This window comes from Solanum pennellii, chromosome 1 (genome assembly GCF_001406875.1).
Source record: "Solanum pennellii chromosome 1, SPENNV200".
NCBI classification, from domain to species: domain Eukaryota; kingdom Viridiplantae; phylum Streptophyta; class Magnoliopsida; order Solanales; family Solanaceae; genus Solanum; species Solanum pennellii.
Window position 1 is genome coordinate 68,048,583 of NC_028637.1, and position 11,567 is coordinate 68,060,149.

The 11,567-nt window shown below is 35.3% G+C and overlaps 1 protein-coding gene across 1 annotated transcript in view; it reads left to right on the forward strand.

The window, feature by feature from the left end:
• Window positions 1-2,937: 2,937 nt before the first annotated feature.
• The window catches only part of LOC107009979 (alpha-ketoglutarate-dependent dioxygenase alkB homolog 6), a 12,941-nt gene continuing 4,311 nt past the window's right edge, over window positions 2,938-11,567 (forward strand). The window contains exons 1-3 of the mRNA XM_015209274.2: window positions 2,938-3,237; window positions 3,330-3,390; window positions 3,496-3,534. Coding sequence (XP_015064760.1) covers window positions 3,130-3,237; window positions 3,330-3,390; window positions 3,496-3,534 — 208 coding nt within the window. The 5' untranslated portion in view covers window positions 2,938-3,129. The remainder of the gene's footprint in view (window positions 3,238-3,329; window positions 3,391-3,495; window positions 3,535-11,567) is intronic.

The window sequence follows — 11,567 nt, forward strand, 5'->3', positions numbered from 1 at the left end:
ATAGGATGACTTAAAGATGATAATGGTTCTTTCTATGTGCTTCTAGAATGACGTGCAATATGTGTTAAAGTGAAATATGTTGTGTGTTGTCTTGGTTGACTTGTGTCCCTTACTTGATGCATGTATGAATGTGAATATGAGATGTCTTTACATAGTATGCTAAAGCCTCTTAGTATTGAATGTATGAATGACATGATGTTAAGAGGGTCCTTTTTGTGAAACCTTGAACCTAGTGGTAAGGTTATTAATTTAATGTCGAAAGTCGTAATGGTATCCTTCAAGTAAAGGAATGATAGAATTAAGGTTGGTTGGATGGAACGACATCATATCAATTCTTTGGAAAGTCATTATGAGCTTCTTGTTGCCATTGTAAGGTAGCCCTAGTAGACCTCTTTGGTAGGGTGAATGTGATTGGGTTATGAAATTGATATGGAACCCCTTTATACGAACTTTTAATGTAAATCAACCCATGAGAACAAAGGCTAGCACTGAATGAGTATGGTAAGGAAAGTATTTCTAGTTAAAGAAAGAGTAGAGTACAAAACACGCCCTTCATATTCCTTAACCATGTGCATACATAGGATGTGTCCAAGTTCTACCATTGGCAAGTAGAACGCCCTCATCGGAGTAGGTTAGAATTTCGGATTCCATGTCTAGCTACCATGGTCTATGTCGGTTATTCCTTATTCTCAACATATCGGATACCTACTAGCATTAGAGAAGTTCTATGAAGTTTAGGTGGTGATATGTAGCTAACTAAACATTGCACAATAAGCTTTGAAGGTGTTAGTTACAGTCCCTAGGTCTTGTCCAAGAACATTACTTGAATGTCCTTATGTGTTGAATGCGTCTTAAATGAACTAATGAATGTAATGACTTAAGTTGAGAAAGCATGTAAAATGAATAATTAGTTATCTAGAATAGTTAATGGTTGTCTAGTTAAGGTGTGAAGGGGGCATAGGAATGGTCACTTTGTATTTTACCTAGATAAGTCTTAAGAATGACTCTAGTTAGGGAAGATGTTGATTATGTGGACATGATCTAAGACATAGGTAGTCTGAAGGATTATTTAGGTAGTGTTGAAGAGGTCAATCATGGACGTTATCTTCTTGATTTACTTAAGTAAGTCTTTTGGTAACCTTGGTAAGGAAAATGTCATATTGTACATGCTATGTGCATTGGTATCTTGTAAGTGTGTGTGTCCCATTATTAGTAGTCTTGACGATTATTTATGCACTTAAAGAGGATGTATGGGCGGTCTCTCTTTGTGTTGCTTAAGTGAGTCTTAGGAGCTTTTAGTGTGAAGACTACATGATAGGAAGTGTCTAAAGTGAAGAGAAGACACTTCACTGTAACAGTCAAGGAATTCACTGTACAGTATATTGAGGTTGCTCTAAAATTGGTTTTAAAATGTGTTAAATTGCTTAAAAATTATCTTATGTGTTTCTAAGGTGTTAAAAATTATTCTTATGATTATACTAAGATGTTTTAATGAAAAGATGCATATTTGTAATGAATGTTCGTTTGCATGATTTTATGCATAATGTCATACTTAGTACAAGTGTTTGTACTAATTCCATACATTTTGTTATCTCTAAAGGTGTAGGTGAAAGGTGAGAAGGATCGTGAAGGAGAGCTTGGATTCTAGAGTCATTCAAGCAAAGTGAAGTATGTCCATAATTGACTCGAGGGCATATATAGATGTGTTTTATTTCCTTTATTGAAGTATTGTAATAGACTAAGTATCTCTATGTGTTGAAGTATAGACCGTATCTCAAGTATTCCAGTGTCTAAGTTTTAATGAGATTGAGACTTAGTATTTCCTATGATTTCTAAGGAATGATGTTATTAAAGATATTCTAATGTTTTGTGAAAATGTTTAATTCCGCACTACTTTTTGGCATATTAACCTCTGGGATACGGTTCTCATAATTACACAATTTGGGATCGGTTCATGCTAGGTTTTCGCCCCTGAGCTGCCACCCTCCTATACTGATAGGGATCGACCCATGCTAGGCTTTCGCCCCTGGGCTGCCACCCGTAATTATACAAATTTATTCACTTAGATTGTTGTTTATCAGTTCAGAACTCTTTTCGGATTATTCTTTTGATAATCATAACACTTTTGAGATGTTATTTTATGTATATGCGATGAACGATACATAAGGGCTTGTATAAGACCTCCGAGAGGTCGAGTACGCCGATTGCACTCCGAGAGTGACATATCTTCTAAGGTGTGGTCTCGGGATGTGACATCTGCTCTATGTCATTTATCAAGTAAAGGTGAACATTGAACATGTAGAAACACTTCCTTTTCTGTTTTCTTCATGTACCATATTTGCAATTTAACTAGATGATTTTGTTGTTCTTTTGCTCCCACGCGAGTGGTTATCAATGTTCCAGTGACATGTTAAATAGAATTTTGAATTTGTTTTTAAATTATCATAAGTAAATATTATTTGTAATTATATTGGCTTGACACTTCAAATCTTAACTGAACATGTAGAAAATTGAATCTATTTCTCAAAAAAAAAAATAAATCATTATATCATCTTCATGCCTGCAGAATGATTATATTTTTTAGAAATAGAATACAAAAATGTTATGAAATCAATTTAATTAAATAATATATGATTTAAGTGCAATTTAATTAAATCACAAATTTTTATGTTAATAATAATTAGGTAAAGAAAATATTTATTAAAAGTAATTAGGTAAAGAAAATATTTATTAAAATAATAAAATAAGAGAGTTAAGCATCATAATATACATTGCAATTGGGGATAAGTATAACAAAGCTAAACTTAAAGGGTGCTGCTTTGTGTAATCACTCTCTTTAATTTGTTTGTTATAATGATTTCTTAGCAAAATAATAATTTAATTTAACTAATTTTATATTTAAAAAATCCATAAGTCAAATGATTTTAGTGATGCAAAATAAAATTGAACACTTCTACAAATAATTTCTGATGTTTTGAGTTATTTACTCGCAATTTAGCCCCAAACTGACACAATTTATAGCATCTCTGATCAATTTAAAGTGGATCAAAGCAGGAGTATTGTGAAATTGACAGGTTTTTGGCTTGCGATTTCTCTGATAGTTGGTTCATCTTCTATAACAGAAAACAAATGGAAATGTCAAAAACTCTGAACGAGTTTAGAGTTGGGTCTGTACCCACTGTGTTCTACATTCCAGACTTCGTTACTGAGTCAGAGCACCACCACTTATTGAAAACTGTAAAGTTCATCTCTTTACTCAATCACTTTATCTTTTTCTCTTTTTATTTTCTTCACAAATCTCTATTGTTTCATTTTTTTGTGTGTTCTAGATATACGATGCGCCAATTTCTAAATGGAAATCCTTGACAAACAGGAGATTGCAAAACTGGGGTATCTTGTTTTTTTAATGTGCCCTAGTTATTCCTCATTTGAAACAAAAAAAATACTGTTCGAGACTTAATTCTTTTGTTGGTTTGTGTTGGTATCCCATGGCAGGAGGCGTTGTGCATGAAAAAGGCCTTATAGCTCAAGACTGTAAGTATACATTGAACCCGTCTCACTGTTAACATTTGAATTCAATATGAACTGCTTCTGACCCCCAAATTTTGGGGTTAACAGTTTTGCTTTTCCAAGTTGAATAAATCTAAGAAATTGTGCAGGTTGCCACACCCACTTTCAGTAACTTCCATTTACTGACATTAAACAATTCTCAAGCAAATGTTCACTTAATTTGTTAATGACATGCAAATTATTTGGAGTGTGATACTTCAGTAGGTTTAACATTTCATAAGCTATGAAGCATTAAGGCCATATTAAACTACAAACTTCAATATTGTGATATGCCTATAGTACATAGCAGTACAACACGACACTTGTGTACAATTTGTATCCTACAAAAAGTTGAAATTTGTAATTTCTGAAGGCATCAAAAATCATGAGTATTGAAATTTCTTAACACTTGACCAAAGAGAGCATTAAATTAGGGAGGAAACATTCGTATTGTAAGAGGGAAGATGATGAAACATGTGAGAGTACATAAAGCAAAGAGAGCATTGTGGTACTCGAAAGAGGGATATGGGCTTACTATTTTGAAATTTGTCCTTGGATTTCTTATATAGTTTTTATGTTCAAAGCTGTATGCTTTTTAGACTAAACCTCGTGTCCTTATAGTTTGTTAGATCTTTTGTATCCAACAAGAAATTTCTTTCATATTTTTCATATTTTCTGCTATTGAGCAGGCATGTGCATAAAATCAATAGGCTATATAGAGTATTTATTTTTTTATCAATCTTGTTTCAATATGGCCATAAAAACAACCACAAGATTATGAAAGGAAAACATAGAAGTCTAGGTGATTAAGAGAAGATGGAACTTTGTAATAGCGTCCAGTTCATTACAACAATAGAATCCAAAAGAACCTCCAAACGATTAATAAATTATGCCCAAAATGAGCCCCAATGTTTTATAGTTTTACCTTTAAAAAGCCATAACATTGACTAGAAAGTCCCTTAGTGAATGTTTTCCTATGGATTGCCCATGAAACATTGTGCATAGGTCCAATGCATTGTGTCTAAGCCTAGTGGAGTGAGTTGGTGTAACTTCTATGCATGAATTTGGTGCAGTGGTTGTCAGTTTGATAGAGTTGGTCATAAATCTTAAGATAAAGGTACATTAACAGATACTTATGTTAATTTGTTAATGATGTAAGAAGTGTATTAATAACAACGCATCCCGAGGATGCAAGGTTTACAAAAGTAGGGATAGTCAGCTCTAGAAAGGGCAAAAATAAAACCTATCACAATACAAGAGAGTTAACAAAATCCAAGAATTGTTCAGGGTTATACGCAGGAGTAAGGTTAATATAACTTTGACAGAGTATATACTATCCATGATGTTACCTTATTTGAGCATGTCATTTTTCAGGGGGTTGACAACATTAGAATGCAATCTTCCATAAGTGCTTCAAACTCCCAATCATTCTGGTTCCTTCTCAGTCTAAGGCACCAAGTATGCCCCTCTCAATTTTGTGAAACAGTGGAAAGGTTCCTTCTTAGTCTAGGGCACCAAGTATGCCCCTCCCAATTTTATGAAATAGTGGAATCGGGGTTGGAAGCAATAGAGAATAGGTTGAGCTCCTTCAATAGATTCTGACCAAGCCAAGGTTCTTTCCAGAAGAGGAAATGGTTCCCTTGCATATATGTACAGTTGTTAGAAGTGAAGTCAGTCCACAGTTTCCCGATTTCGTTCCACAATCTACAACCATGAGGTAATCTACTAGTGTTGGTAACCCAATGGCTATCATGTCCATATTTAGCTTGGACCTCCAAAGTCCCATGCCCTCTTGATTAAATGCCATTTCAAGAGCGTGCTTTTGTTATGGAATGCCATGTCCTTCACTCCTAATCCACCAAGTTATTTTTGGCTAGTTACCTTATCCCATTTCATCAAGTGAATCTTGTGGGACTCGTTATTGCCACCCCACAAGAATAAGCACCTAATGCATCTGGTGCAGGGAATAAGGACATGAAATAAGTCGGAAAGCTGTCTAACACTCTGTTAATCAAAGTAATTCTACCTCCAAGAGAGAGAAGTTGTTGTTGCATGGTGGCCAGTCTTTTCTCAAACTTTTCAACCACCCCATTCCATACCTCAACAGATTTGTAGCTAGCCCCCAATGGGGTAGGTAGTTGGGAATGTCCCTGTATTGCAACACATTATCTCTGTCATTTCTTCCAACCCATTAACCATATTCACAGATGAATGATGATAACACTCTCCGGAGTAGTTACGAATCTCCATGAATAGAATCAGCTCGAACGACGTTAAGCAAGAGGGTACCTGTACCCGAAACCGACACAGGTGGGTAGTTAAACATGATGATATGGAGACCAGAGAGAGCCTAAAAGAGCATTTAGGTAATATTGATATATTTAACCTGTTACCTCTCTACAAAATATGAGAGTGTCATCAGCAAACATTAAGTGATACAGAGGTTAATTGACCAGTTCTGCTGCCCACATAAAAATCCTGCAACCAATTAAGTTCTTCAGCGTTGTCAAGCATCCTGCTAAGTCCCTCCATTGGTAAGATGAGAAGGAAGGGGGACAAAGGCCCGCTTGCCTTATTCCTCTCCTGGGGGAAAAGAATCCAACTGGGCTCCTGTTAACCAGAACAGAATATTTAACAGTAGAAAAGGAGAACCTGATTCATCTGATCCACCTATCTCCAAAACCCTTTTGCCTTAAAATAAAGATCAAGCACTGCCTGTCGAGTTTTTCCAAAGCCTTTTCTTCGTCTAGTTTTAAAAGGTGTCCAACGAACCAATTTTTAGCTCCAATCGATGCCAGAATATAGGATACAAGCTAGAGGAAGGGGTTGGATCTTCGACCTTGTGGTTAACAACCACACCCTCCAACCAACTGAGCTACTCTTTTTGGCTCATGAGTTTGCTACTTGATATTTTGGTGAGAAGGCAACTCATTTTCTTAGAGTTCTATTTCTTGTTCCATTTGAACAGACCAAAAGGGGACCCTGAGGTATCTGTTTTATTATTGAATTTAGTGGCTATTTTACCCCTTTGTAATAGATGTTACTCTCTATGATGATCAGGTTATAAGTCAGTTGTATTCGTCTAATCATTTATGGTATTTGTAATAGCTAACTATTCATCTTTGCGATGGAGATGTCTTTACATTCCATATGGCTCTCAATTGAATATCCTAGTAATGTAAACAATTTTTGTTAAATATTTAATAATATATAGAATAAAGACCTGTTAAACCTTATCTGTCTGTGCTCCAAAATTCACTTTTGAACTCAACTCTTTGGCATGTTGAACTTTCTCTTTCAGCCAAACTCTTCCTCAGTCAAAGATTATCTAATAATTATAGAACTTCAGCACAAAGGCTGTACCAGTTTCCATATTTACTGAACAAAGTGACAGCAAAAATCAGTGTATCCTTGATACTACTTACAAGGATTTCTATAAAGATTCTAAAACTTCTGTCCAGATGCAGAATCATCTGTGAATATTTATTTACATCAAAAATGAAAAAGTAAGACATAATTCAACTTCATCTTCTGGGTGGAACTGAATATATTTTCATAACATCCATTTCTTTCCTTCCAAGTGGTTCACCATATGCAAGCAAGTTCTATTTCCATCTCTTCTTCTGTTTGGTACCTCAGTCCAAGCTGCTCCAACATGCCAATAATACACTAGTCAGCCTTGGCATTGTCCGTCTAATGCCTTTCATGTTAAGAAAATTCGCCAAAGCTGGTAAGTGATTACACAGTGAATAAACAGTTGGCTGTTGCTTTCCGACTCCTGTCTACAAAGATAGCATTTTGAACATAGTTGATACTCCCTTCAAGTTTTCTTGAGTCAGGCAGTATCCTTAAGCTACCAACCAAAGAAAACAAGCTACTCCCTCTGTCCCAATTTTTATGTGATGGTGTAAGACATGACACAGTTTAATCATGAAAGGAAAACTTTTGAAACATATGGTCTAAGGATCCATAAATAACTTTCTCAAAAAAACAAGAAAAGGCTTAAATTCCCCCTTGAACTTGTCCAGAAAAATCAGTTACACGCTTAAACTATCAAAGCTTAAACTATCACAGTGACCTTTTACACACCTGTACTATTAAAAGTGAATTTTCTGACCCCTAAAACTGACGTGGCAAAAAAAAATTAAAAGAATAGGCGGGTCAGTTTGAAATTAAAGCAAAAAAAAGTTAGAATCCTCTTTCCACCCCTACCCTCACACCTCTTCTTCTTCACACCCCACCCATTATCATCTTCTTCATTTTTTATTTTTTTAATCACAATCTTAAAGCACAATTATTCTTTTTTTATTTGCAATTAGGTTAATTCTGGATAATGGTATTTTATCTAGAAAAGTTTTGGTTGGTTGCTTCTATCTTTTTCAGTTTTTTTGGGCTTTGTTAAAGAAGTTTTGGTTGTTAATCAATTTTTGGGTTTGATGGTGATATCAACTTTATTGGTTTGGTGATGATAGGTGGTGAGTGACAAAAAATTTAAAAGGTAATTGAAGATGGTGACGAAGAAAAAATTGATATTAATATTGGCGGTGGTGATATTTTGTGTTGGGTGACAAAGAAGAAGAAGGATTGAAGGTGATATACTGGTGGTGAAGAACAAATCAATAGCGAGATGAGAATTGAAATGGGTGGGATATTATGAAGAAGAAGATATAGTTATTAGAGAAAATTAAAATAATTAATTAGGGATTAATTAGAGTAAAATATTGTTAACAAAAGAAAAGTTAATTAATAAGGACAAGAAAACAAAAAATTATAGTTTATGACATGGCGCTGATGTATTGCTAATATGGCAGCAGGTGTAATACATCACATAATGTGAAAGTGTTGTTACATGTCTCAGGGTGGTAATAAATTCACTTTTGAGTAGTAAGGATATATAATAGGTTACTGTGATAGTTAAAGCGTGTAACTAACTTTATTGACTTTTCGGGACAAGTTCGGGGGGCCTATGCATTCATAAATAAGACTACTAGATACTGCTCCATGACTCCGAGGAATTTGAGGTGCTAGGCTTTGATACGAAGTTCATCACAATTCAAATTGAGGACTTAGACGTGAACCCTCTATCAATATATGCTCATAATATTGAAATAAGCACAACACAAGAGATATCGCAACAGTCTAGCATAACATAAATGCAGAAATAAGTACAAATATCTGATATAGTGCAGAAACCCATACACCCAAAGAAAAGAGACTAAGTCATGGAGCTACTAGTATTTGAGTACAAAGTATCAGACGTAGATCAAAAGTAAAGTCAACATTCAAGCTACTGTCAGAAAGACTTAAGAGAGCTATCAGTAATTTTATTTCTCATAATCAGAATGCTTTTATCAAATGAGTCAAATTACTGACGCTGCAATGGTAACTTATGAAAGTCTTGACAATTTGATGAGAAGGAAGAAAAGTGGGTAGCCTTTAAGATGGATTTAGGATAAGTACAAGACCACGTCAATTGACATTGCCTATTGAATCTTCAAGGCTGATGAACTTTGGTGAGAAATGGATAGAATGGATCAGGTTTCGCATATCAACTGTGAGATTTCTCATCTTAATAAATGTGACCTCTATGTTTTTTTCAACTCTTATTGAGGCCTGAGACTGAGATCCCTTGTCTCCTTAGTAATGGAAATTCTCAGTACAATGTTAAGGAAAAAAGAGAACCTTTCGTTAAGGGGTCTAAAGATAGGCATAAAAGATCAGGAAGGTATGATGCTTAATCATATCTTTTTTGTAGATGATTCTCTTTTATTCTGTGAGGCTGATAGAGATCAAATTTTGTATTTGAGAGGGGTCCTTTTGTGCTTTCAGGCATTTACTGGCCTAAGAGTATCATTTTTAGTATTAATGGTGATGACTGTGTTGAAGAGGTTACAGACATTCTGGGCTGTGAAGTATATAAATTTCCCACTATTTATTTGGGGCTTCAATTAGGGGTGACGAGAAAGGACAAATCATCCGGTAAGTGGTTTGGGCTTGGGACTTCAGGTTGGAGGTCTCATGTTAGAAACCCTTTGCAAGCGAAAGGCACACAGGGTTTGCCTTCTGGGTCGAGCTCGTCGCACTGGGCTAGCCTAGTGCGGATTACCTCTCCTGTGTGGTTTGCAAGCTATTTAATAGGAGAGGAGCGGCTGCGGGTTTCCCTTGCATAAAAAAGGTGTGGAATGAAGTTTGACTCCGTGGAAAAACATTGCTTATCTCTTGCGGGAGGCTTATCTTAATCAACAGTATCTTGGATAGGATCCCAACATATACAATGTCCCTATTTAAAATGCATGTAGCAGTTGAAAAGAAATTGGATTCCATTAGAAGACAGTTTCTATAAGATGTAAAGACAAACCAAAGGAGAACTCATTTAGTAATGTGGCAGGTGGTTACTGGAGATAAGAAATCATGGGGGTTTGTAATGAGGAATCTGAACATGCAGATGCAGAATAGAAGCCTACTTAGTAAATGGCTACGAAGATTAGTATTTCGGGAGGGGGGGGGGGGNAAAATGTGAATGAAATAATTTGGGAGAATCTAGAGTAAAATAAGTGAAGAATGGGTTGAGTTCTTACAATATACAAGGCTGGAGGTTGGCAATGATGCTAGAATTAAATTCTTGATAGATACTTGGAGTGGAGATGAAAATTTAAGAGCACATTCCCCTATTTGCTTTAAATAGACAGGGTCACATAATTTATTTCTATCCAAATTCAGGCTAACACATTACTTAAAGGAGAAACTTGAATGATTGGGAATTGGAGCATTTCTGTCAACTGATACAACAACCGAACTGATAATTGATTGATTCAAAGCAGATGTTTTAGTTTGGGTCAGGGATATATTATTTTCAGTCAATAGTTATAAACTGTTTTTACAGATGATTCGTCAGGGGATGCCTAATTGACCCTGGAAGATGATCTGGTGAACCAATGCACCTATGAAAGTAGTCTGCTTTGGCTGGATAGCAGCCAAGGATGCTTGTCCAGAAAGACCTGCAAATTAAGGAGAGCCTACCATATGTGCATCAGATGTTATTCTTTAACAGGGAGCAGGAAACAGTTGAACATCTATTCCTCCATTATAGTTTCTCAAGACAATGCTAGGCACATTTTTCTGAATATTATTGGGTGTCTCGGGTAATACCATAGAAGATCAACAATCTGTTGGATGTTTGGCAAGCTCATAAAAGAAGTTTGAACAGATATGTAGGACTATTCCCATTTGCATATTATGGATGTTTGGCTGGAAAGGAATGCATGCTTTGAGGAGAAGAGACTGTAGATTGCTAGAGTAACAAACAAATGTATCAAAAACTTGTTTATTTGGTGGTTAAAGAAGTACTCTAGATAGTATGGACCAGTATTTGGATTGTTAAGGGGAAAATGTATTATGACTGTGGAGATGCTGTAGCTTTGTCTTGTACTTGGTCGTGTACCATCTTGGTACCTTTTACATAAAACTTCTACCTGTCCCCCAAAAAAGTCAATATTAAGGGTGTATTTGGTACATTTTCCATTTCTCATGTATGGTTGACTTAAATGTTCTGGAAAATGTTTTCTACATCAACTTATTTTTCTCAAATTTAAGGAAAATTAGTTCTCTTAAGAAATTAAGGAAAACATTTTTCAAAACTCTCCTCCTATTTCAAGAGTGTGTTTGGTATGAAGGAAAACATTTTCTAGAAGATGTTTTCCAATTTTACCATGTTTGTTTGGGACAAAAGTTTTGGAAAATGTTTTCCAAATCAACTCATTTTCCTTAAAATTAAGGAAAATGATTTCCCTTCAAAAATTAAGGAAAACATTTTCCATAACTCTCCTCCAATTTCAAATTACATTTTTTTTGGGGAAAAACATCAATTTTAAAAAAATATTTTCAATTTCAAAATTTTTATTTTTTCACTTGATCCTTGACCTTCCCCCCACCGGACCCACCCCCCTGCCCCCTCTCCAAAAAATTAATTTTGTTTTTTAAAAATATTTTAAACTTCAAATTTTTATTTTTAAACTCTT